The 25150-nt window shown below is 54.8% G+C and overlaps 1 protein-coding gene across 2 annotated transcripts in view; it reads left to right on the top strand.

Moving 5' to 3' along the window:
- Window positions 1–5974: 5974 nt before the first annotated feature.
- Window positions 5975–25150, top strand: part of MLLT1 (MLLT1 super elongation complex subunit) — a 68170-nt gene continuing 48994 nt past the window's right edge. For both annotated transcript variants that reach the window (XM_049639734.1, XM_049639733.1), the window contains exons 1-3: window positions 5975–6216; window positions 15771–15951; window positions 22890–22972. In XM_049639734.1, coding sequence (XP_049495691.1) covers window positions 6205–6216; window positions 15771–15951; window positions 22890–22972 — 276 coding nt within the window. In that variant the 5' untranslated portion in view covers window positions 5975–6204. The remainder of the gene's footprint in view (window positions 6217–15770; window positions 15952–22889; window positions 22973–25150) is intronic.

Below are 25150 nucleotides of genomic sequence, written 5' to 3'. Positions count from 1 at the left end.
CTCCCAGAGGAGTAGAGGCTAGCCCATCGGGCCTCTGGCCTGCTGGAGAGCTGGGCTAGCCTCCGCTCTAATTGAAAGCCTCTACTCTACTCACGTTTATTGAGTACCGTGTGCTATATGCCCAGGACACACATCATCGAACCTAACCCCCCTCCCACAGCCCTTCAGATAGACACAAACATTCTCGTTTTATAGATGTGTCTCAGAGAGGGCAAGCAACTTGCCCAGGACCACACAGCCCGGATGTGAACCCGGTCTGTCCTTCCCCCAAAGTCCCTCGCCCCGCAGTTAGTCAGCTGGATGATCGAATCGGGATCTCAGGCCCACTGCCTCCAGAGCCCTGTGGGATTTCTCGTTCTAGAAGCCTGAGGTTCTTCACCTCTGGTCCCAGGATGGATGGTGGTAGGAAGAGAGGGGCAGAGAGGGGAGGGTGTTTCTGCCAACCTGCAAAATTGTCTGCAAAATGTCGCCTCGGCGTTTTCGGTGGGGGAGAGGAGCTGTGCTTGCGAGAGAGTCTCTAGAGGGACGTGAAGAACCTTCGTTCAAAACTTTGAGTGGAGGTAAATCTGTTCCCGTCCCTCCCACCCAAGCCTCTGTCCCTAAGTGCATGGCAACAGTGTGTCCCCAACCTCTACCTCCTGGCCCCTGCCGACCCCTCCTCACAGCCTCCTCTTGGGGCATAGAGGCAGCGGGCGGGTAGGAGGCCTGGATACTGGGCTCGTCTAACTTGAAGTAGCTGTGTGATCTTGGCAAGTCCCGGGCACCATCAGGGAGGACTCTTTGTAGCAAAGGATAAAGCGTTCCACTCCAGCTGGCTGAACTGACAAAAGGACAATCAGCATATAAACATTTGAAGTGAAGAAGCAAGCTGCAGATACGGCCGGGTCCAGGCTTCTGAGTGACATCACCAGGGTCGGTCTCCCTCCACCCCTCTGGTCTACCTCATGGGGGGGGGGGCGGTGGGAAGCGGCTTTCAGCAGTGCTAGGCTTCACATCCTTCCAAATCGAAAAGTACATACTGAAGCTCCGAGGGGACATGCTCAATGTCATTAGAGAAATGTAAATCAAAGCCATGAGGTGCCATTTCGTATCTATGAAGTTGGTCATAAATAAATTAAAAAAAAAACCAGAAAAATGAATGTGGAGAAAATGGGACACTTGCACATTGCTGATAGAAATGTAAATTGATGGGGCACTTGGGTGGCTCAGTCGGTGAAGCGGTCGACTTCGGCTCAGGTCACGATCTCACGGTTCATGAGTTCGAGCCCGGCGTCAGGCTCTCTGCTGACAGCTCGGAGCCTGGAGCTGCTTCGGATTCTGTGTCTCCCTCGCTCTCGTGTCTATCGGGGGATGAATGGATAAACCAAATGTGGTGTGACCATACAGTGGAATATTATTCTGCTATAAAAAGGGGTGAAGCACTGAACACACGATGCTCTGAGACAGAAGCCAGACACAAAAGGCCACATGGTTTGTGATTTCACTGATATGAAATGTCCAGAACAGGCAAAGCCACAGACACAGGAAGCGGATGCGTGGGTGCCAGGAGCTGAGAGGAGGGAACGGGGAGTGACAGCTAATGGGGATGAGTTTCCTTTTGGGGTAAAGAGTATGTTTTGGAGCTAGCTACGGATGGTGGTCGCAATGCCACTGAATTGTATATATTCTTTAACATCATTAACGGTTGGTTTTATGTTATGTGAGTTTCTCCACAACTAAAATTTGTGAGCGGCTCCCAGAGCCGCTCTCAGCCGGTCTTAGGTCATGCCCGACCCCACTAAACCAGTCCCGGGAGCCAGAGAGTCACGGTCCTTTGATTGGCTAGGTTGGGACCTGTGCTTCCTCTTGCCAGGAGGGAGCCCCACTCTAACTGGTGTCTGAGAGGGGCAGGTGGGGGCGAGTGGGGGTTGGGGGTTGAAGTTCCCCCTCAAGTGTTATGCCCTGTCATGGGTTGGCATTCTCCCGGAAGGGCTGCCATTTAAAAATTCACACTTACAAGCTCATATTGGCTCTGGCTCAGGGATTGTTTCACAGTGAAAATAGCAGACGTCCGCTGTGCTGCCCTTTCTCGGGGAAATACTTTGTTGCACCTACTCTGGGTCTGCTCTCATACCATTCACGGCTCCCCATTGTCTATGGGATAAGGGACACAGGCTTCAATGTGATATAGAAGACCCGCTCCGAGATGAAGTTCATCTAAGATGGGACTCCAACTGGCCACTGGGCTGTGCTCCAGCTTGGTCATGTTCAGTATGCTGGCTGTGTGTGCATTTGTGGCTGGCAAGAAACTGGTAGGTACAGGGAACATGCTGGAGATCAGATAAGAGGATTCCCCCCAAATTGTGAAGGGCTGAGCTGTCTATTAGGTGAAAGGTAGGCCAGTAAATAAAGGCCAAGCCCTCCCCTTGGGAGCAAATAAACGAGACCACTAGGCGGCAATAGACACCTAACGTTCAGCAGCAGAGGCCAACTGGATTCCCTAGGTTCAAAATGTTACTTTCTAGCTGTGGGACTGGGGCCACTTGAGGCCTCTCTGTGGCTCAATTTCATTGTTTGCAACACTGAGATAACATGTATCAATCATGCATTTTGTCAAAAGCTCAAGTTACTATTTGCTTTATGTCTTTCTTTAAATCTACTCCCTTTTCTCCAGCTGTGTTCAACTAGGAAACATTGTTACCACTTTAAGAAGTCATTTGCCCTAGATAAAAACAACCAGAAAACTCGATACAGTAACAAAAAAAAGTGTGATTAACTACAGCTCAGTGATTCTTAACCCAGTCTACACATTAGAATTCGCAGTTGAGGGGCGCCTGGGTGGCGCAGTCGGTTAAGCGTCCGACTTCAGCCAGGTCACGATCTCGCGGTCCGTGAGTTCGAGCCCCGCGTCAGGCTCTGGGCTGATGGCTCGGAGCCTGGAGCCTGTTTCCGATTCTGTGTCTCCCTCTCTCTCTGCCCCTCCCCCGTTCATGCTCTGTCTCTCTCTGTCCCAAAAATAAAAATTAAAAAAAAAAAACGTTGAAAAAAAAAAAAAAAAAAATTTCCAGTTAAAATTAAAAAAAAAGTGTGTGTTTGTGTGTGTGGGGTGGGGTGGGGTGGGGAGGGTGTCTTAAGTCCAGACTCATGATACCAGAGTCTCTGAAGGTGGGATTTTTTTAAGGCTGCTGGCACTGGCATTTTTAAAAGACCCTCAGAAGATTTCAATGTCCAGACACCAGATAGGATCGTCTGTCCTGGGATCTGAACTCTAGGACTGTCCTCTTGTCATTAAGGTAGGTGAGTGAGTGATAGGAGCTTAAAGACACCTGAGCACCAAGCCAAGGCTTTCTTGAAGGAATTGGAAAGACTGAAGACAAATGAAGAGGAACTAATCTTCTCATTGGGTGATTCAGTATTATTTCAGGTCGTGCGACAAATATTTTTTGAACGCCCTCTTTGTGGCCGGCACTGTGCCCAGGATACGTCAGTGAATAAGAGAAAGATCCCTGCTCTCTTGGAGCTTTCATTCTATCTAGGGGAGACAGACGACAGACTTCATAAGTGAATATGCATATATTAGGACGTGTTAAGTGCTGTGGATAAAGGAAAAACTAGAACAGGGTCAGGTGGGTTGGGGAGCTATGGTGGTGGGGGGGAGAATTAGATGGGGTGGTCAGGGTGGGTCTCATTGAGAAGGTCCCCGGCTCTGCCATATACTCACCATGCAACTTTGGGCAACTCACCCACCCCTTCTGAGCCTCAGTTTCCTCATCTCTAAAATAGGGGCAGTAACATCTACTTCTCAGCATTATGGATGAAATGAGATAATATGAGTTTGCACCTAGCAGGTGTTGGATATGACATGGCCACCTCCAATGAGAAAATGGGGCAGCCCTCTGTTTACCTCTTAAAGGAAGGAATACCGTGGTTCTATTTCAGGCACAGGATGCATTTTTTTAAATTTGCTTTCTATTATAGAAATTTCACACATATAGATGAGTATAAAGAACGGTTTGATGAACTCCCAAACACCCATCATCTAGATTAAACAACGCTTAATGTTTGCCATTTTTGCTTTATCTATTTTTTTTATTAATGTATTTTAAACGCAATGAGCATGCTGGCATTTCACCCCTATGCATCTCTAGAAAATAAGGACATTTTCCTACACAGCCATGATCTCATTATCACTGCTAACCCGATACATTTTCAAGTATCACCTACGATTATCCATATTCATATTTCTCTGGCTGACAGCTCGTTTGATCTAAACCCAAGGTCCAATGACAGACGCCCACATCGAAGCTGGTCGTGATGCCATCTCCTGTAACTCTGGACAGTCACCTTGTCTCTCTCATCCCCTCCTGTTCACTCTAGGAAGCCAGGCTGTTGAGAGATTTCACCTTCTAGATTTGTGTGACTGCTTCTCATGGTGTCAATCGTTTCCGTTTGTCGATATTTCCGCGTTTCTCCTATAAACTTGGAAGTTAGGACTACAGGGGGGATCAGATTCAAGTTAAACATTTTGGGCATGAACTTTCTTTTTGGTGCCAGGTTCTTGCTGTCGCCCCTAGCAGGAGCCCACCAGTCTGCTTGACCCACTCCTTTTGCTGCTAAGAGGGGTCACTGTACGAAGGTGGTGACGGCATGAAGCATCCATGGTAAAGTTACTTTTTTCCTCTTCGCACCAAGCAGGAAATCTGAGGGAAGATCTTGGGTGGACTCCAGACTATCCAGTCCCCCCACCCCCCCGGCCCCCTGCCCCGTAACCTCTCAATGAATGGTTTTAGCATTCACCTGTGACTTGTCCGCAATGGCTGTTTCATTAGTGGTTTCAAAATAGTGATTTCGCTATCATCCTTTCAATATCATCAGCTGGTGTTTTCCTGTGAAAAGTGCTTTTCCTCATCAACCGGGGCTGGTTTCCTGCCATAAAGGCATGGTAAATAAGGAGTGGGTGCAGTTGTCATTTTCAAAGGTGATGAATGAGTTCTGCTGATGTTGTTGTTTTTAAATGTTTGTTTGTTTGTTTTGAGAGAGAGCACGTAGGGGAGGGGCAGGAAGGAGGGGGACAAAGGCTCTGAAGCGGGATCTGTGCTGACAGCAGAGAACCTCATGCAGGGCTTGAACTCACTGACCGCGAGATCATGACCTGAGCAGAAGTCAGGAGCTTAACAGACTGAGCCACCCAGGCGCCCCTATAGGAAATTAAAAATAACTGTACAATGGTCCCCAAGTTGCAGGCAGAAGTCCTATTGTCCGAGAGACAAATGGCTCACATGATCCTGAAAAAGATGGAGCATTATGTCTATATCTCATCTAAACAAGGTTTACAAATTGTGAAATTACACGACGACGGGTAAATTTAAAAATCGGTTTTAGAGGGATTGGCTTTATAGATTTCATGGATTAAATGAGAGTTTCTTGGTCATTTTAATGCAGCAGGTTTCAAATGTGTTATCATTCAAATCGGCCTGACCTAGCGTTACATGGTACTGAGTGTCCCCATTTCCCAGATGTGCAAACTAAGACTCAGGGGGAGGAGCGAGTCGCCCAGGCTTTCCCTGAAGCAGATCCAGCTTTGGAAAATTAATTTACAGTTCGAGAGCCCAGAGCCCATTCCATGACACCGGTAGTAACACGTGGCTAGGAAACAAAAGTGGTCCTGATGCTCCCACCCCAGAGCTCGCACGGCCACCTAGCCGGACTAGGTTAGGCTCAGGCCCCGGGAGCTCCGGCCACGAGGCAGCGCCCCCTGCGGGCCGCAGTGCGCAGGCGCGGCGCGCCCGTCCCGCCCCCGCCCCCCTCCACGTGCGGCGCACACCTCGCGCTCCCCTCCGCAGGGCTCGCCTCGCGCCTCCCTCCCTCCCTCCCACCGCCCCTCCGGTTCGGGCTTCCCATTGGCTGCGGGCTTCGTCCCTCCGACCGCAGCCCGGCAGGCCCCCGCCAGGAAGGAAGTCCCGCCCCACGAGCGGCCGTCCGCGCTGCCGATTGGCCCGGGAGGCTGCCAGTCGGGGCGGCAGGCCAGAGTCGGCGGCGGGGGCCCGCGGTCGGTGCGCGACCCGAACTGGCGGTGGTTTCCGGTTCCGCGGGGCTGGCGGGCGGGCGGGCAGCCGGGAGCGGCGGCGGCGGCGGTGCCTGACAGACAATGAGGGCGGCGGGGCGGCGCTGAGCGGCGGCGGCGGCGAGCGACGCGGGGCCCGGGGGCGGGGCGGGGCGCCAGCCATGGACAATCAGGTGAGGAGCGGCCGCGCCGCCCCAGCGCAGCCCGCCGCCCGCCCGGTCCCCTCCCTCCCTCCCACGACCCGCCCGCCCGGCCCTCCTTGGTCCCGGCCTCCCCGCCCACACTCGGCTCCCGCCCGCCCCGCTTTGTGCTCGCCCGCCGCTCCCCCGGCCTTTATGTGGGGCGGGGGCGCCCCTCCCCCATCCCGACCCCGGCCCGGCCAGAGCGCCTCGGACTTCTATGAGGACCCCGGCCTGGCCCAGCCCAGAGCCCCCTGAGACGCCCCTCGGATCCCCAGTGCAGCCCAGGCCCCCCCGGGATGCCGCCCTTGTGATCCCAGGCAAGCCCAGAACGCTCTGGGACGCTCTTCGGGACCCCGACCCAGGCCAGGGTCTCCACAGGCGCTCAGACTCTCCTGGGACTCCCCCTGGGAGTCCAGTCCAGCCCAGCACCCTTTGGGACGCTCCTCGGGCCCCTGAACCAGCCTAGAGCCCCCACTGGTGGCCCAGAAAACCCTGGGATGCCTTTTGGGACCCCAGCGCGGCCCAGAACCCCGTGGGGACCCCAACCCCCGCCAGAGTCCCACAGGCACCCCTGGGGACACCGGCCCAGTCCAGAGAGCCCCACAGCTGTCCCCGGGACCCTTCAGATTTGTCAGATCTGGCCCTGTACCACCCTTCTTTGGATCCAGGGCCTGTCTCCTTTTCTCTCTGGACTCTTGGCCCTGAGTCCCTTCAAACTCCTTGAGCCCGCAGCCTAATGCTGCTGCTTCCTTAGACCCTTGCTGGGGTTTGAAATCCCCCTCCTCCCAACCCCGCAGAACCCCCAGAACCTTGGTGCAGCCCCCTGCTTCCTCTAACCTAGGCCCACCCTAAGCCTTTTTATCCCTCGTTTTCTTCCAGGGCCGAGCCTTTGCTCCCCCTTGCTCCTGCCACTGCCTTAGCCTGAGTGACCGTTTCCCCTCGACCTCTGGCTAGGGTCTGGGTTTTTCACACAAGGACCCAGGCCTGCGTTGAGCCCACCCCATCACCCCCACTTTGGATTTGGGCTTGCTTTCTCCGCTCCCTCTGGTTTCAGGCCCTGCTCAGTCCCTCGGCCCCTAGTGTCTGAGGGGCTCTCTTTCAGCCTTCAGACCAGGCCCGGGGGCATTTTCTGCTCCGACCTGGAGCCCCCCAAGCCCTCTAGACACCAAATGCCTCGCTCCCCTCAGCTTGGGTCCTCTTTGCCCCTGCAACCCTGATTTACACTTGCCCGCATTTTCCCCCAGTCCAGGTCTCAGTCTGCCCATTCCGAGCTCAGCTGGCTTCCCTTCACAGACCTGCAGTTTCCCCGGCCCCCCTGTACCTCTCTCCTTGAATTCAGGGTTTCCCACTTCCCTCCAGCATCCCCCAGCCTGATGTGTTGGCTTTCATTCCCCTCCCCTCAGCATGCCCCATGTCCCTTCCCTCCCCAGCATCTTGGAGCCTTCACTGGGAGCCTTGCTTCAAACCCAGGGTGGCTCCCCAGATTCCATACGCTTTCCCCATGGCCCCCCTTGCCCTTCTGTCTGGAAACCCGGAGACAATTGTGTCAGTTGAAATAAACCCCAGGCCGTTCAGGCCCCTGGGGCCCCCTTCACCAGCTCTGCACTGTCTCCTCTTCAGTACCCAAGCCCCTAACCCTCTTCGGGACTGTTGCGGCCCCCGACCTGGGGTCGTTTATTTCTTCATCCTTCCCCAGTGCCCGTGGCTTCCAGGGGCACGGGGCCAGGAGAGGCGGCAGTGTGGGGCGACGGGGGTGGCAGCTGAGATCTCTGCAGTCAGTCGGGGCAGGTTGGGGCGTCCCTGGCGGCTGGCGCCACCGAGGCGGTGCTGTCTGGTAAGGCGCTGTGTGGCTGGGAGGTGTGCAGGCAGGAGACCGCCCCTTGCCCATCCCGGTCGACTGTGGGGTACAGGATCGCTGAGGCTTGTGCTCGTGGGACCTTCTCACCACGATCTCTCTTTCGTCTTTGGCGTTGCTACCTTTCTCTTGAGAGGTGGGCTGGAGAGGTGGATCGTGGCAGCGGGTGTGAGTTCCCTTCTGCAGGGACAGAGCCTAGTACCTCCAGTCTGTACTGAGTTACAAAAACAAAACAATATACCTTCAGGGTCCGCTTGGAATGGAACCCACCCGTGGGAGAGTCGTGTTGGGTCCCGCTCAGGCATAGGATGTGGCTCCTGCCTGTCACCCCACCAGCCAGTCAGTCCCCCAGGGAGGTGTCTTAGGCCCAAGTGTGTTTATTCCCCTGTGACTTGCTGGGCCCTGGCGGTCTGGGTGGTTGTCATTTATGTAAGTGGAAGGGTGAGGGTGGGCGGCATTCTTGGCCTGTGACAGAGCGAGAGAACGGTCTTGCTTCGGTGGACTGGTGAGCTCTGCGGGGCTGGTCGGTGAGAGCCCCACGCCCGGTGTGTAGCCACTAGGACTTGTGGCTTTTTACGTGGCAACGAACCAAAGTGGAAAAAGTCGATTTCTGCGTGGCACCAGCCACGTCTTAAGGGCCCACTCACTGTCACGAGCGAGCCGCTGGCCACCTTAAGGCACGGCTCCGAGAGACATTTCCCTCATGGCAGAAAGTTCCATAGCACCATAGGTGCTAGCCTAACTCCTTGCAGAAGTATTTGCAAGTGAACCCGATCCCACGGGAAAGTGTGTGGCATTCCGTAGTCTGATTCTTTATCCCTGGCTGTGTTTCTGCAAGTTTGGGAGAGGCCCAGGAGCTCTGTCCCTTCTTTGCAGAGAGAGCAGTCTCTGGGAAGACAGGAGAGAATGGTGTCCTCTACCCAAGTGGGTGAGTTGGCTGTGAGCGTCCTAGGACTTGGGTGCGGGGCAAATGCTTTGAACCCAGCAGAATCTCAGCTTTCCCTCTCTCCCCTGAGTTGCCCCAAACCTGTAAATGCCTCAGTCCGATGGGGAACAACAGGACTTTCCCCCAAGGGCCTGCTTGCTTCGGGAGGCTTTGATTCTCCTTACCTTCCTGTTGTGTTCTCTAGAACTTTCCAGCTGAGAAGGGGGATCCTGCGCTTTGCTCTGCGCTCCCAACTTCTCAGCATTGAAATCCTTTCCCCGTGGCCAGGAAAAGTCCTTCTGGTTTCCTTTGCCCTGACTGTTACCCACCTATTTGATTCTGCCAGCCACCCTAGTCCATACTTACAGGTCCATTGTGTGTGGGGGTTGCGTTTCTTTAGGGGGGAAGAGTGGTGCATGGGGGGAGGCTTGTGATTTATCTCCGAGGATGGAGGGGAAGGAGTGGGTGTGGGTGAAGGCTGAGCAGACAGTAAAAGGATGGAGAAAGGGCGATGGGGGAGGGTCTCTGGTCACAGGGGTTGTCTAGGGGGATCTAGAAGTCTGGGTTCTCCCAAGGACCAGGGAGTCCTCCCTTCACAGAAGCATTGGGCCTGTTACCCGAGGAGGGCCGCCGACCCGTTGAATCACCCAGTTGAGTTGATATTTGCTGCTTCTCCCAAGTTTGAATTTGGGATCCGCCTGCTGTTGACCATCCTCCATTGTTCCAGAAGAGGAGGTTGGTTTTTGACCGCGATGGCTCATTTTACAGACATGGACATGATGGAGCCTCAGGACGGCCCCGGGAGGTGTCAGGGCCAGGTGGGATTCCTAGGTAACTGTCCTTTTCCCAAACCTTGCCGAGAAACGCTCAGACTTGTGCAGAGCACTATTCTCCGCCACCCTGCTCTGAAACGGTCACCGGGAAAGTTGACGTGCCAAGTGGTTTGTCCTAAAGTTAATACCCTGCACAGTACTTGAGGTGGGGACCAGAGTTCTGTTCGCCTTTACATCCATCATAGTTTCTAACACAAAGTCTCGCAGTTAGCTTTGCCAGCCGTCGGTTGAAAAAGCAACTAGGGATCAGTCCTTTTGTAACGAGGCCCGTCTGACCTGGTGACGGATGCCTTTATTGGGGTTGTGCTCGTTAAGAAATCTCCCAGCACTGCTTCCCACAGAACTTTGGTGACAGCCGGTTCTCCATCTACGTGTCTGCGGGCATCTCAAATGGATGTAATATAAACCCTGTCCCAGGCCTCCCTGGCAGGCTGGTAAGGGCATTCTTCCTGGCACCTGAAAACCAGGGATTGGGGGTGTCCTCGAGTATCTTCACGGTCTACACACTTATCCTTAGTTTTCAAAGAGACATCCACTGAGCTCCTTCCTTCTTGTCCCTTCGTCATTAACTTTGTGCCCTGGGCCAAAGGGACGAGGCCCGATGAGTGCCGTTGTTGGCCACCAGCCCCCTGTGCATCCCCAGTTCGAAGACCAAGGCCTGATGCAGGTGTTAGGGGAGGTCCCCTGCCCTCGGCTCTGTCCCGCCTCTGTGTGGGCAGTCTTCTGCTTGAGAGGATTGTCCCCGAGGGATAACCATCATGTCCCCATCTTTCTCACCTTCTGATCCAGTGGCTGCTCCTGAGAGCCCCCAGCTGGGTCTGGGGGAGAAAGTTCTGCCAAGAGTATCTTATTTGGTCTGTGTTGCTGTCACTCTATGAGGGCCAGCACCTTTTCCCATTTCTGTGGTGTGGACCGGGTTGCTGGCAGCCCTGCCGGATCCAGCCGGACTTGGCACGGTCAGTCTAGGCTGATGAGGGGAGAAGGCTCTTCGGTGTTCCTTCTCCTGGGAGGGGAGGGGAGGGGACTGTTGTATCTGAGGGAATTGCATGCAGTAGCCAAACTCCAGGCATAATTATACCACTTGGTAAAGTACGAATTCCCTGAGGAAAGGGCATCATCTGTTGAAGAGAATTCCCACCAGGAAATCAGGGGCAGTCTTCCAGATAAACTCTTTAAAGACCTGCCTTCTGGGGCCGAGGCTGAAGGCAGGGTTAGTGGGATATGGGAAGAATCTGATGAGGAAAGGCCTTGGAAGCAGGGGAGCTGTTGGAACTGGGCCGGTTCGCCCTCTTTGCCAGGCATTGGCCATTTGAGTCCCCACTTGGAGGGACCTATACTCTTCAGTGACGTGCCTGGGAAGCCGCCCTCCAGGATCTGTTCGCCTGGTTTGCAGGACTTAGCATTATGGCCCTTGGGTTCCAGTTGATCTGGAGGGAGGACAGTGCCCTGCCGAGGCCCTTAGCCCAAGCCTAGCTGTCCCCAGACGGCCTTCAGAGCCCTTGAGCTGCTCTGTCTCCATCTACAGGCCTTCCAGATGATCTCCCAGAAGTAAAATGGTCAACTCTTTCCAGGACAGGCCTGGAACGTTCCCCCCTTTGTTCCCAGCTTTTGTCAGGGGAGTGGGTGGCAAAACAGTTCCCGGGTGCTGGGACATGGCAGGAACTGAGGCCGGGTCCCCTGGTCCCCAGGGGCCAGGTCGCACAGAGCATCTCCAAGCAACAGGCAGGACACATGAGATTCATTCCTTCCAAGACCGTTGAGAGCTTAACCTAACCGGTAGTTAACCTCTTTAGCCAGGCACCCTTCCTGGAGAAAGAGCTAACTGTGTTTCAGTTCTCTGGTTCTCATGCATGGGGCAGGAGTCCAGGTGGAGTAAGGCAGGAGGGGGGCAGAACCTTGAAGGCGGAATTGGCTTAGTTGTGTTAATAAATTATCATGACTTGACAAGTCAGAGCAGTTGGCCGGGCTCAGTGCCTTGCTTGCCTCCAGTGTGAGTAGCACGAATGTCTTACTGAATCGGATTTCTTCTCGAAGATAGTGGCCCAGAGGTTGTGTTATTCCCCTGTCTTTATTCGGGGGAGCGTTCCTCCCCTTAGTGCACCAGCATGTGCTGTCGTTGGCACCTCAAGGCCAGGGGGTGTCCAGGCTGAGTTGGTGCCAGCCCCCGGGGCCTAGATGCTGCCCGGGCAGAGCTTTGGGCACGGTCTGCCAGCGACAGAGATCATCCAGTGCCGCTTCGGAACCTTCCTGTTTACTTTGGCCTCTGGAGCGTTCTTTTGGCACTTTGTTCCCCCTCCGACGGGACTGTGGCCTTCCATTCTTTCTCAATAGCTGCCCTGCCCCTTGTGTGCCCCGGGTAGGAGCCCCAGCTCATCAGAAATGCTGAGAAGGCAGCCAAAGTTGGAGCGGCCCGATTGGTGGATTTGCAGAATCTGAGGCGACATCGCCTTGCGTAGGAGTTAACTCCGAAGAACCAAAAGCCAAAGTCGTTTGCCAGTGTATTGTTAAGACGGTATGTGTTCAGTTCACCTGTAACCCTCCCCGCAGTCCAGAGAATGTCTCCCGATTTCTCTGTGAGGACACACCGGCGAGAGGGGCAGAGTTTCTGTCATGCGTGTAAGGGCATCTGGGGATTACAGCCCATCGGGGTAAGGGAAACACTGCTTGGGTTCGTTGAATGTGGCCCATGTGCAGTGCTCTGCAGAGGGAGGCTGGTTGATTTGAGCATTGCTTGTTTATCTAGACGTTTGGTCTCTCGCATCTAGCTTTTGGTGTGTTTCCCCTTGAATATCCCCTGTCGCCTGTCCCCCTCCCCCACCACCCCCTCCACTGCCTGGCAGGACCCCAGTGCCCTGGGTCTTGGGGTTGAGCTGCCTCGTGTCCCCTCCATCCACTCTTTTGCTTTTAATTTTAAGTTTGTTTGTTTATTTATTATTTGAGTAATCTCTGTACCCAGCGTGGGGCTTGAACTCATGACCCTGAGATCAAGAGTTGCATGCTCTTCTGGGGCGCCTGGGTGGCTCAGTCAGTTGAGCGTCCGACTCTTGATTTTGGCTCAGGTCGTGATCTCATGGTTGGTGAGATCGAGCCCTGTGTCCGGCTCTGTGCTGACAGTGTGGAGCCTCCTTGAGATTCTCTCCCTCTCTCTGCCTTTCCCCCATGCGTGCACATTCACTCTCTCAAAATAAATAAATATGGAAAAAAAAAAAAAAAAAGAGTTGCATGCTCTTCTCACTGAGCCAGCCAGGCATCCCTCCGTCCAGCCTTAAGTCCTACCAGTTCTCCCCTTTCAGACTCGACTAAATCCCCTTTTCCAGCCACTCCCTCTGGTTGCTTCCTAGCAGGCTTGTTGTTTGTCTGTCTGTCTGTCCTTTTCTGCCTTCAGCGCAGACTGTACACAATTGCCGGGGAACTTTGACTCAGATACCGTTTCCTCGCATCCATCATCTGCATACGGTTGGCTGCCATTCCCGCTGCGTGGAATCTAAATGCTCCACCCCGACCCTCACTCCTCCCTCCTGTGGCCCCGGACCCTGCAAGTCCCTGCGCTTTTCCCTGTGGAGCCCTGCAGTGACCGGCAGCCTGTGCGGGGGGTACCCCTGCTCTGTGGTCGACAGCTGGCTCACTCAGCGCCCGGGGCCTCCCGCCAGCCCCTCCCTCACTGGGCCTGCCCTGTCCTTCCCAGTGTCCTTACTGGTTCCTCCCCTTGGGAGAGCACCACTTAGAATTTGCTGATCTAGGAAGGCTCTTTAGTGTAAATGCTCTGGTGTCATCGATGCCCCGCGTGCTCCCGAGGTGGATGTGAAAGGGCGGGCTAGATGGGGTCTCTGCGGAGGCAGCAGTGAGCAGCCAGGGAGCCGGCATGGGGTGAGGTGGGCGTGGCAGAATTGGCGCACAGACTGCCGTGGACCCTCTAAGGCACGCCGCCAGCTTAGGGCCAGTTCCTGTGTTTGTGTGTGCACGCACACACCTCGACCCGTAAAACTTCCGTGTAGATGGCAAGACGTACTCAGACCTGAAAAAGCTTTAAAAAGCGGGGGGTCACCTGGGTAGCTCGGTTGAGTGTCTGACTTCGGCTCAGGTCACGATCCCCGGTTTGTGGGTTTGAGCCTCGCATCGGGCTCTCTGCTGTCAGAGCAGAGTCTGCTGCAGATCCTCTGTCCGCCCCCCCCCCCTGCCCCTCCCCCGCTTGCGCTCTTCCCCAAATAAATCATAATTTTTAAACAGCTTAAAAGGGGAAAAATAACGGGCGTCTTGGGCCTGAGGAAACACACCAGTGGGAGACGGGAGGTGTGCTGAGGCCTTTGGACCTTATTCGAGGGAGTGGCGAGCCATTGAAAGCTGAACCGGCAAAGCGACAGATTGTGTCTGTCCTGCTTTCCTGGCCTGGCAGCCACTGAGAGGGCGCGGAGGGAGGGGGCCGCTGGCATTGGCAGCGGGATCTGCCCGGGTGGAGGGATCCCAGAGAAGAGGCAGGAGGTCACATGAGGTCAGCTGGGGAGAAAGGGGGTCCAGAGCAGGAGGTCTCCAGTCGGGGAGGAGGGTGGTTCCCTGGAGAGAGGGCACAGGGGGCGGGTGGGAGGTGGCTCGGCTGGGGAAGCGTGGTTGCCCGCTACCCGCCACCGGACAACTTTCTCCTGGCTGTCCTTAGCACTTAGGAACAAGTGTCCTCTTGGCCTCTGGTTTCTTTGTAACATTCTTGCATCTGATACTAGGCGTCAGGCTGTATCTCCCAGCAGACTGGGGAGGATCTCACACACCAGAGTGCGTGTTTACAGTGGGTTCCCCATCAGTGCTCTTGGCCCACCGAGGGGTGTGAGTGCTTCAAAAGTTTTGTGGTTTTGTGTTCGGTGGAGTGGAACCGGCAGGAGCTACCTTACATTTCAGGCACAGTGTCGCACACACGCAGAGAGCCTGACTGCCGAGGTCCCCAGATCCCCGGGGGCTTCCTCCTGGCCCCCTCCATTCCAGCTGTGAACCACCATTCTGCTTTTAACACTGACAGCCGATGCTTTTGTGGACTCAGGTGACCCCGAGGGTCTCTGTTCCCCAGAAGCATCCTGTGGGGCGGAGGAGAGTGAAAACGCTTTAATCAAGGAGCTTGGGTGACTTGAGCAGGGAGGCAAGACGGCAGGGGCTAAGGGAGTGGGCCCTTGGGGGACGCACCCCTGCGCTTGAGTCTGGGCCCCGCTCCCTGCCAGCTGACTGTGTGCAGCTTAGCAGCTCCATCTCAGAACCTTGTTTTCCTCATGAGGTAATTGCACTCTGGGTCACACCGAGGGTTGTATTCAGGGAGCTCTTGGTGAGGATTCCAGCTCTGGACAAGGAGGCAGCCCCAAGAGTCAGCAGGTGTTCGAGCAGAGCCAGCAGCTTGTTAGCAAGATGAGCTCCAATAGTGACAGATGCTGAGAATGTACAATGTGACACAGGGTGATGGGGGTGGTGGTGGGTGCTTTCAGACTGGGTGGCCCAGGGTGGGGGGGGGGGGGTCTTCCCAGAGAAGGTAACATTCAAGCCGAGACCTCAGTGACAAGAGGGAGCCAGCCATGGCCTAGGGAAAGAGCGTCCAAGGCAGAGGGAACCGCAGGTGCCAAGGCCCTGAGACAGGAATGAGCAAGACTTGGAGGAACAGTGGGGAGGTTGTCCTGCTGGGGTGGGGGGTGAGGGTTAGAAGGAGGAAGCACAGGGCCTCCAGGGGGCGGGCTGGAGAAAGAGGGCCCGCAGGGCCGCTCGCACAGTGCCTGGTTCACTGTAAGCCCCAGGAGGCTCTTTGCACTCTCGTTGTGGGTTGGGAAGCCCGTGGCAGTGCCCAGGGGTCTTTGCGGCTCCCGTGGCCGGTGCTGGCCACGCTCTGTAGGTGATGGGGTGGGAATCTTGCCGTCCCCTGCCCTGGGCTCATCACTGACCCGTGCCCGCCTCTTTCTCCCTCCAGTGCACTGTCCAGGTCAAGTTAGAGCTGGGACACCGTGCCCAACTGCGCAAGAAGCCCACAACGGAGGGGTTCACCCACGATTGGATGGTGTTTGTCCGTGGCCCCGAGCAATGTGAAATCCAGCACTTCGTGGAGAAAGTGGTCTTCCGGCTGCATGACAGCTTCCCCAAGCCCAAGCGCGGTGAGTGCCTCCAGCCTGGCTGGGCAGCCCTGCGGGGCTCAGGGCTGTGCCACCGCCCGTGTGTCATCGCTCCTTGGAGGGCTTGTCTCCATCCTCTCCCCAGGAGCAACAGGGCCCACACTCTGGGAGCTTCTGGCTTGCCCCCCTCGCCGTGTTGGAGAGAAGGTGCCCAGCCAAGATGTGGCCCTTCTCCGACCTTAGAATGGTCCTCCTCCCTCCTGCCTGCCTTTCCTTCAGCTGATGAATTCATTGTAGGGAAAAGCCAAAGGAGGTGGTGACTGTGTCTTGTGTCATTATTTAGACTCGGTCTCTGAGAAGCATCCAGAGAACGTAGCCGAAGGCCAGTGGGTGGGAAGGGCGACTTACACCCACCTGGTGAGTAATCAGGAAATTGCTTATTGGGCCTACAGTTGATGAGAGATGCCATTTTAAGGATTTCATGATATTTGGGGCAAAAATCTCATTTTACTGCTGTCTTATGTGTCTTCCTTCTCTGCTTCACCCCTTCACACTCAGACTGCCGTTTCTTGGGCAGAAGTAAGTGCCTCATTCATGCATTCTGCACAGATCTTGATTATCTGTGGCCCTGTAGTCTGATGAGGCAGAGAAATGGGAACTCATTTTATGGGGCTCAGAGAACACTCCTGGGGAATTTGGAATGAAGTTGTTGGCTGTCTTGTCAGCTCTGTGGGGGCCGGGGCCGTGTCTGCTCTCACTATGGAGCCCCCTGGGTGAGGTGTGATACATCACAGGGGTCCAGTACATGGTTTCTTGAATGGATGTGTTGACAGAGGAGAGAAGGACCTCTTGCTGGAAGAATAGTTCAGCGTGGTGAGAGCCACTGCTGAGCCCTCCGTCCCAAGTGCCAGGGGCCATGGGGCCAAGCCATAAGCAGGCATGGATGGCCTCAGGCTGAAGCAGGAGCACATTGTAGGATCCCCTGGGGTCCTGGACCTGTGCCGGCAAGTGACTTGTGGTCTATTGGGGAAGTGATGTATGTTACACGTGTAGAAAGTTCTGGTTCACAAGGGAAGGCAGCTGGAGAGTCCTAGTGGTGTGGTAGCCATTTTTTATTTCTTCTGGTTTCTTCTATTGGCTCTCATTTATTCCCTTCCCTCATTTCTGCTTCCCTGGGTCCTCACCTTGTCTCCTTTTCCTTCTTTCTGAGCATCCTGGAGGAGAGTGGATCTGGTTCCTACAGCAGCAGCTGTCTATAAAGCATCTTCAGTAATAATAAACCATGGCGCTTCCTGGGCACTTTCTGCTAAGCTCTTTTCCTGTGCGGGGTCTCTGTTCAGTCTCCCCACAACCCCCTTACAGATGGGGGGCAGGTGCAAGTGGGCCGGCTACACAGCCTGTGCTTTAAAGCAGGGTCTGCACACAGGCCCAGGGGCTGGGTCAGTGCCGCAGCGTGTTACCGGCGGCCGGTACGCCCATTCGCTCAGGTTGTGCCTGTGCTGGCAGCAGAGTGCCGTCTGTGGCTGCCAGCCTTCTGGCCTGGGCCCTCCGTGCTTCCTTGGGCTGCCTCCTCTCCAGTTCTCCTTCACCATTGCCCTCCCCTCTCTTCTCCCTTTCTCTCTGGGGTGGCCCCAGGGTGCCGTCCATCCACCTGTAAGCTGCGTGTTTCATCTCTGTCCCCACCGGGCCAGTAAGCAAGCAGCCACCAGGAGTAACGTTAACGGCAGTCTGTGTTTATCATGCCCTTGCTCTGCGCCATGGGCCACGACAGCCCGGCGACGTGGGGCCTCCCAGAGTCCCTGCAAGGTAGATGTGTCCACTGAGGTTCGGAGAGGCCCAGGGGGCCGCTGTGGTCACATGGAAGCGGCACGGCCTCTGAGCTCCTGGAACTTGGGAAGTGGGGTGATGAGCGGGGTGCGCCCTCTGAGCGCATCAAGGGAAGAGGTGTAATCAGCAGCTGAGTCGTGCTGGTTGCGAAGTCTGCCTGCGAGTGCGGACGGACGGATGCCCACACACAGCGGCTGCATCAAATGTATCAGATGATAAACGCCCAGTTCCCTGTGTGTTGTGTGGACAGAACTCGCCTTGCCAGTTGTCAGCGCAACGTGGATCAGGTTAAAGAGAATTTGGGGCAGGGCTCTCTGAAATTACACTTGATGGGCTTTAAAAGTGTTTTTCAAATCGAATACGTGCTCATAACAAACCCAACAGAGGTGTGCAGGGCGCGAAGTTCCCCTTACTGTCCCACACCTGTCACCCCTCCCGGGGGCACTCTGGCCCTTCCTGGGTTTGTCCTTCCCTCTCATCTTAGAGCAGTAGCGTTGAGTTTGCTGCTTGCTTCTTGATCTTCCACACCGAAGCCCTGTCTCTGACTTACCAGCTCCAGCCCAAACCCCCGCCCTTCCTCCAGCGTCTCCTCCAATGTTGTGCGGGTAAGTGACTCGTTTTCAGTGGTCATCTCTGTGAGTCCTGTGACCTTGAGTGAGGAGTCCAACCTGCTCACCATTTACATCCTCCGCAGAGGCTGCAGTCACCGTTTTGGAAAGAGCTCTGGCTGCTGGGCCGAACTCATGGTTTCTTTCTTTAACCACCCACACGGCCATACGCTTCTTAGCCTTCTTCTGTTTTCTCCCCTCTTTAGCCACCTTAACAGAGAGTACATATCACTTGTATTTTCCACCTTCCCTCCTCCCCCAAGGCAGAGGCTTGTGTTTTGCTTTAGTTTGCTGCCGTGACCCCGGTGCTGAAAGGTGTCGTAGGCGCTTACTATTTACTGAGCGAGCGAATGGGTTCTTCAGCCCTGTCAGCTTTTGTCAGCGCTTTCTGACTCTCTATCTGGGAAGAGAAACACGTGAGCATCCCTGTCTTCCCTTGAACCTTATACCCCTCCTTTTGGGAGCCACACTTGACCTTGTTAAGGCTGTTGAACTGAAACGGGCACTTCTGCTCCCAGATTAGGGGTTAATTCTAGACGCTGGAAACCACACACCATCGTGACTTTATTGAGTCTGTTCACTGCTAGGCTGGTCGGGTTGCCAGGATGCCACTCATCCGCTGAGCCCTGGGCCACTCCGAGGAGACCACTTAAGGTCATGTCAAGGTCAGATGAGTTCTTTTTATCATTCTTAGTGAAAACATAGCCCTGTTTACTTTGCCTCATGTTTGGGCTGTAACTTCGTGAAAAATTTGCTTCTCCCTTTTTTCCCCTTGCCTTGTGTCTTCATCAGAAGAGCCGCATTTTTTTTTGTATTCTGTCCATCTCTTCCTTTATCTGGTGGCAGTTCTTCCCCCTCCTGGATATTCCGATCTGGTTCTCTTTGTCTTCCTTCTTTAATGAGGACTGGCAGCTCTCAAGGCCACCTCTGTAGCTATTACCCCGGGATTTTACTGTTCTCTTCCAGGGATTTATTTATTACCTGGTGTTTTGCCTTGTTTTACTGGAGTAATTTCTAATGAGTAATGTCCTAAGAGACTAATTACTTAAACAGTTTCTAAAGAAAGGTGTGTGGAGGGGCACCTGGGTGGCTCAGTCGGTTAAGCGTCCGACTTCGGCTCAGGTCACGATCTTGCGGTCCGTGAGTTCGAGCCCCGCGTCGGGCTCTGGGCTGACTGCTCAGAGCCTGGAGCCTGTTTCAGATTCTGTGTCTCCCTCTCTCTCTGCCCCTCCCCCTTCATGCTCTGTCTCTCTCTGTCTCAAAAATAAATAAACGTTAAAAAAAAAAAAAAAAAAAAGAAAGGTGTGTGGGAAATAAACTCTGACTCCTGGGATATTCAAAAGTGCTAGCTGTTCTGTTGTCATACATGACTGATAGTTTGGTTGGGTATAATATATTAATTTGAGAATCACTATCACTTAGAGCTTTTAAAGTACTGCTTCTTTGTCTTCTGAGGAGTCTGTTGCTATCAGGGTCTCATGCTATTGCAGAGGACCTGTTTTGTTTGTTTGCTTTTCTCTAGAAACATTCAAAATATTTTTTATAGCATTATTTCTAGGCTCTTCTTGTTGTTCTTAGCGTTGGATGTTTGGTGTTCTTCATTTTTAGCTCAGAAAAGTTTTCTTCTACTTCTTTGACAATGTCTATTTTCTCTTTCTTCTTCCTGGGATGCTTCTTTACCTAACTTCTCTATGCTCAAATATTTTCCTGTGTAGAACAGAAACAATTGTATTTGTGTCACAAGGTTTTCTTAAGGATTAAATGAGCTAATATGTATAGAATAGTGCTAAGAATAGTGCCTGGCACACAGTAGGTACTTTATAAATATCAGTTGCTATTAGTATTTGTTTAATCTGAATTGTTTTTCTTACATCTCACCCTTTAAAAATGTGTCTTTTTGTTCTACAGTCTCAACTTTGTCTTTCCATTGAATTATAAAATTGCAAGTGGTATATTTGTAACATCTAGGAGCCCTTTCCTACTCTCTAATTGTCCCTTTTTAGATGTCTTGTTTTTATCTGTTGGGCATATCCGGGATCTAAGGACGTTGGCTCTAGTTTGTTGGTTTAAATTTTTTTTTTTTAATTTTCCCCAAGTTCTCCTGTAGTCTCCAAATTTTTCCTGTTTCTTTGGGCTCTTCGCTGCAGGTGGATGGGAACTGTTATTGACAGCTCTTTGTAAGTCAGGGTGGGTTCTGTTGACCAGCAGGCTTCTGGTTAGGGAGTGGCCCCCCCAGTTTCAAAATGAGGTCATTAGAAGGAAGTGATCCATGATGTGAGAGGGTCACTGTGGCTGGGTCTTAGGGGACCCGAGGCCAGGCTGATGAGAGGTGAGGCTGGAGGTGACAAAACACCTTGCAGCCCCGTGGAGGGGCTTGAAGTTGGTCCTGAGGGCAGTGGGGTGCCATCAGGGGACCCGGTCCGGTTCACACTTCAGAATGATCGTTACAGCTGCCTGTGCAGAAGATCCTGGGAGTGAGCCCGAGGCAGAACGGCTAGTGTGCTGGCGGTAACCCATGTGAGAGAGGCAGGGTGCCTGGGCTGGAGCAGTGGTGCAGGACGCTGGGGCGGTGGGGTACATTCTAGAGTGTTTTGGAGGCAGACATGATAGCACTTGGGTGACCTTGGGAGAGGGAGGAGTCGGGCTGACCGTGCGGCCTTGGGTGAGTGGTGGGCAGCTCGCGTCCTGAGCGTGGATGCTGGGCGATACAGGTTTAAGGGGGAGATAGAGAGGTGTCTTGGGGTCGGCTACACCTGAGCTTCCCATCCAGCACCTACAGGAGGACATCCGAGGGGCAGAAGGAGACTGGCTGGAATAGAGATTTGTTGCTGAGCTCACCCGTGACAGTGTCCCAGGCTACCAGGGTCACCGCCTGTTGTCCTGGGGGCAGGGCTGCTCCATACTTCTAGGTGGGCTAACTGTCAGACAGAGGGTGGTGACACCCAGAGTAACCCGCGACGGACCAGAGACGTTCTCATGGCCTCTGTCATCATCCCAGCCCCTGACGGTGCCCGACGCAAATGGTGTAGAGTACACGAATGAATGCAGTCACTGCTGTGTTTGGTGGCAGTAATGATTCAGGTGTAGACCCTGGTGTCAGTGACAGTGTTCAGGGTGCAGGGTTCAGAGGCAGCCAGGGCTACTGCTGGCCTCCAGGAGGCTGTGCTGTGCGCTGTGGCATGTGCTGGGACTGTTCAGGGAGCCCCCTTCCCCGACACCACTGGGGAGGCCAGTCCAGTTGAGTAAGCCTCGTTTACCAGCCATGTGCTTTTCCTACGGCGGGGAGTGGGGACTGGCACCCAGAGTGCCGAGTGAGCACATGCTGGGGAGACGGTAGCCGGCCTCATAGGGAGGGTGGGATGGGGTGGAGGGCGCCAAGGCCAGCTCTTACCCCTCAGCTGTCCTTGTAGCTCCAGACTGCTCTCCGTGAGGCCTGAGCCACGAACCCCTCCCCTGCTCCCCTGTGGTTTGCAACCCGGGGTCCCATGCAAGGCTGCCCTGCCTATGATGGCCTCTGCCTGTTCCAAATCTTCCCCATTGGCCAGTTTTTGGGTTAGGTGAGACTCATGAGATGTTTGAGGTCTGATACTTGATGATTTGAGAGCTTAAGAGATTTTTTTAAGAGAAAAATCTTACAATGTTTTCATTTTAAAAAGCCCGCTTTCGTTTTTTTCCATGCACTGTTTTTTCCAGCAATTTCTGGCCCACTTAAGAATTACCTGACCGGGGCGGAGGTGTGCATAATTTTTTCTCACGATTGACGGGATGTTTTCCTGCCTTCCAATAGTGATTGCCTCTGGAGAGGGAGGGGTGGAGGACCAGGAGATTTGACCTGTACTGTGCTGGTTTTTGTTAAAAGCGGGAGAACGGTATTTTCATGACAGCATGCATGTCAAAACATTGAGGTTTGTTCCGGAGGGTGAGATTGCTGGAGGTCATTTTGCTTGTACTTTGCTGTTCTTTTTAGTTTCAGCTTTTTTTTCTTTTCAGCCTCCGAGGTTAACGAATCTCTGTCCAGTCACTTGGGAATATGCCTTTGTTCAGCACTAAAATAGAACCCAGGAGAGTCCCAGCTTAGACCCACCATCACCGTCTCCCATCTCCCCGCGCCTGGGCCTCGGTTCACGGGTGTGAGGGAGCAGCGGAAGGTGGTGGACACCGCCCTGCCTGGGATGCTGGGGCCCCAGGGGGTTGGCACCTCACCCACGTTACGCTCACTGCCCTGATCCGGCTGGACTTGAGCGGCCTGTGGCCGGCGGTGGCTCCTCCGTCTCAGCTGGTGTCGCGCCCCTTCCCGTGCCCCTCTGCTGCTACTTCTGCGATGGGGTCACCTTTCTCCCGCTCTGCTCCTCCTGTGCCCTGTGATGCTTCGAATTCCATGGGTTTGACACTCCCGGGGGAGCTGGCGTCCCGGAAAGCCCCGCAGTCCCGTGAGGCCAGCTGAGCCCCGGAGGGGAGGTGTGGAGGGGCTGCGTGCTTACCGCCGCCTGCGGCCGGGCTTTTGGATGTGCAGGAAGCTGATGATGCGTTTCCCTTTCTTTTTAGTGTGCAAGGAGCCCCCTTACAAAGTGGAAGAGTCGGGTTACGCTGGCTTCATCATGCCCATCGAGGTGTACTTCAAAAACAAGGTAGGATCCGGGGACGGCACTGAGAAGGACACACAGTTCACCAAAGAGGAGGTGGAACCGGTGACACACGCGCGGCGGGGTGTTGGAAGCCCCGGGAGCGGACGCCCGAGTCCGAGCGCTGGCACGTCCATCTCGCGTGGGAGGCGGGGGCTGGGGGCGCAGGTGCACGTGGCCTTCTTGGGGAGCGGCCGGGCCACGTCCCGTTCAGCTGCCCTGAAGGTGCGTGCGGCCCCCGAGTCGGCAGTGACATGCCGTGACGGGGCCAGAGTTCGTGCGTGGTCTTGGAGGGTTGGTGACTGGGCCGTGAGCAGGGGCCGGCATGCGAAGTCACCTGACCGTCCGACGGTAGGCGACTGGGCGGATGTGCTTTTGGTGCCTCTTAGCGGAAGCTTCAGTGACCTGCTGGGATGAAGAAGGTGTTGAATATTGTTGGGTGAAAAAAGCAAGTTTATGTGTGGTATTTCTAGACAAAAGGAATGAAGTTGATCAGAAGTGTTGAAGATGGTGTTCTGGGTGGAAGGATTGTAAAGGGTTGTCGTTTTCTTTCCCTCCATGTGTATTTTCTAGACCATTTTCTATGGGTGTATGTATTTTTATAGTTTTATTCCGTTTGTGCTGCTGTAACTAAATATCACAGCCTGGATGGCTCATAAACAACAGAAATTTACCATTGACAGTTCTGGAGGCTGGAAGTCCAAGATCACGGTGGCCACTCGATCAGGGGGGGCCTTCTCCTGGGTCCCAGACTTCTCGCCATGTCCTCATGTGGATGGCACAAGGGGTCCGTGGGGTCTCCTTTATGAGAACACTCATCCCATTCGTGAGGGTGGGTCCCACCTCCTCAGTCTGTTACCTTTGGGGCTTAGGACTCGACGTAGGAGTTTTGGGGAGACACATTCAGATCATAGCTTTTTTTTTTTTTTTTTTTTTGAGCCCAGTAATTAAAAAGAGCCTTCCTGGCAGCCTGCCTCTGCTCCTCACAGGCGCCACCAAGAGGCCATGGTGAGCTTTAGCTAGACTGGCTGCTGGCAGCTCTGCCTTCCTTCAGGAAGGAGATCTCCCTGGGAAGCCACCACTTGCTTAGTGGGCCCCCTGCTTGTACCTGGCTGTTGTGCAACCCACCAGGCATCAAGGACTCTGGGAACGGTGCTCAGGTGTGCTGGCCCGCCGGGAGCCAAGTGCCATTCCAGTGGGCGTGACTCGGTGGGACTGGGCTGCTGGCCCTCCTGGGCCCCGGTCATAGTAGTCTGGGTCGTCCTGAGGCTTTCAGGGAATCAAGACCCGAGAGGCCCGGTGACCGGCCACTCTAGAGAGAAGAGGCCAGCCTGTCTGCATGGGCAGAGGCTCCGTGTCTGTTCAGCAGGGGCTGAGGCAGGGGATAGGGGCGCGATGCCGCCCGGCTCTGGCTGGGCCGTGCAGCAAGCCGCAGGGCGGTCTTCCGACGTCGTGCGTCAGGAGGCCTCTCGCTGCTCCGGGAGTGTGGAGAAGGGGCGGGGACTGATGCCAGGGTGAGTCCCTGGGCAGGTGTTGCTGGTCTCTCAGCTCCCTGGGGGAAGCCTGTGTGTAGGGGATGATGATAGCCGCCCGCTGACTGGCTGGGGAGACTGCGTCCATCTGCAGAAAGCTCTTGGCATTTGTGCACACTGGTTATTCTTCAGGGTGGGTGGTATGGGAGCCCCGTGGCCAGTTAAATCTCTGGGTTGCGCGGATTAGTTCCTTTGAGGTTCAGAAGCAGTCTGGGGTCCCACCGTCCAGCAAGGCTTTTGTGTTCCCTGAAACTGACCTGTCTGCTGTCTGGTCCCTGACACGCACACCCTCCCCTCCTTACCGGGAGCTGTGTTTGCAGCCACCTGGACCCTGGTGGTGCCCGCTCAGCCTGCCAGTGCCCCCAAGGTTCTGCCAGGCGGCTGGGGCTTGGCCCGGGGGAGGGGGTCCCACCCAGAGGCTGTACGTTGCTGTGTCAGTGGCACTGGCTTGCAGAGCTCTCTCCCCTGGCCCGGGGACCCTTGCTGCTCTCCAGGTTTTCTTGGCGAGAGACAAACGTTGGCGAGAGACAGGGGTGCGTGGTGCTTGTGCCTCAGCTGGCACTTCCCCTGTGGTGGCTTTTGCTGCCTCTGTTAGCGCCCTTCGCTGCCCCGGGCCTCTCCTGCCGGGTGTGGGACACTGCTCAGTACCCAC

Source organism: Panthera uncia, chromosome A2 (genome assembly GCF_023721935.1).
Source record: "Panthera uncia isolate 11264 chromosome A2, Puncia_PCG_1.0, whole genome shotgun sequence".
NCBI lineage: Eukaryota > Metazoa > Chordata > Mammalia > Carnivora > Felidae > Panthera > Panthera uncia.
The sequence above is the reverse complement of the archived record's forward strand: the minus strand, read 5'-3'. Positions and strand labels throughout refer to the sequence as shown.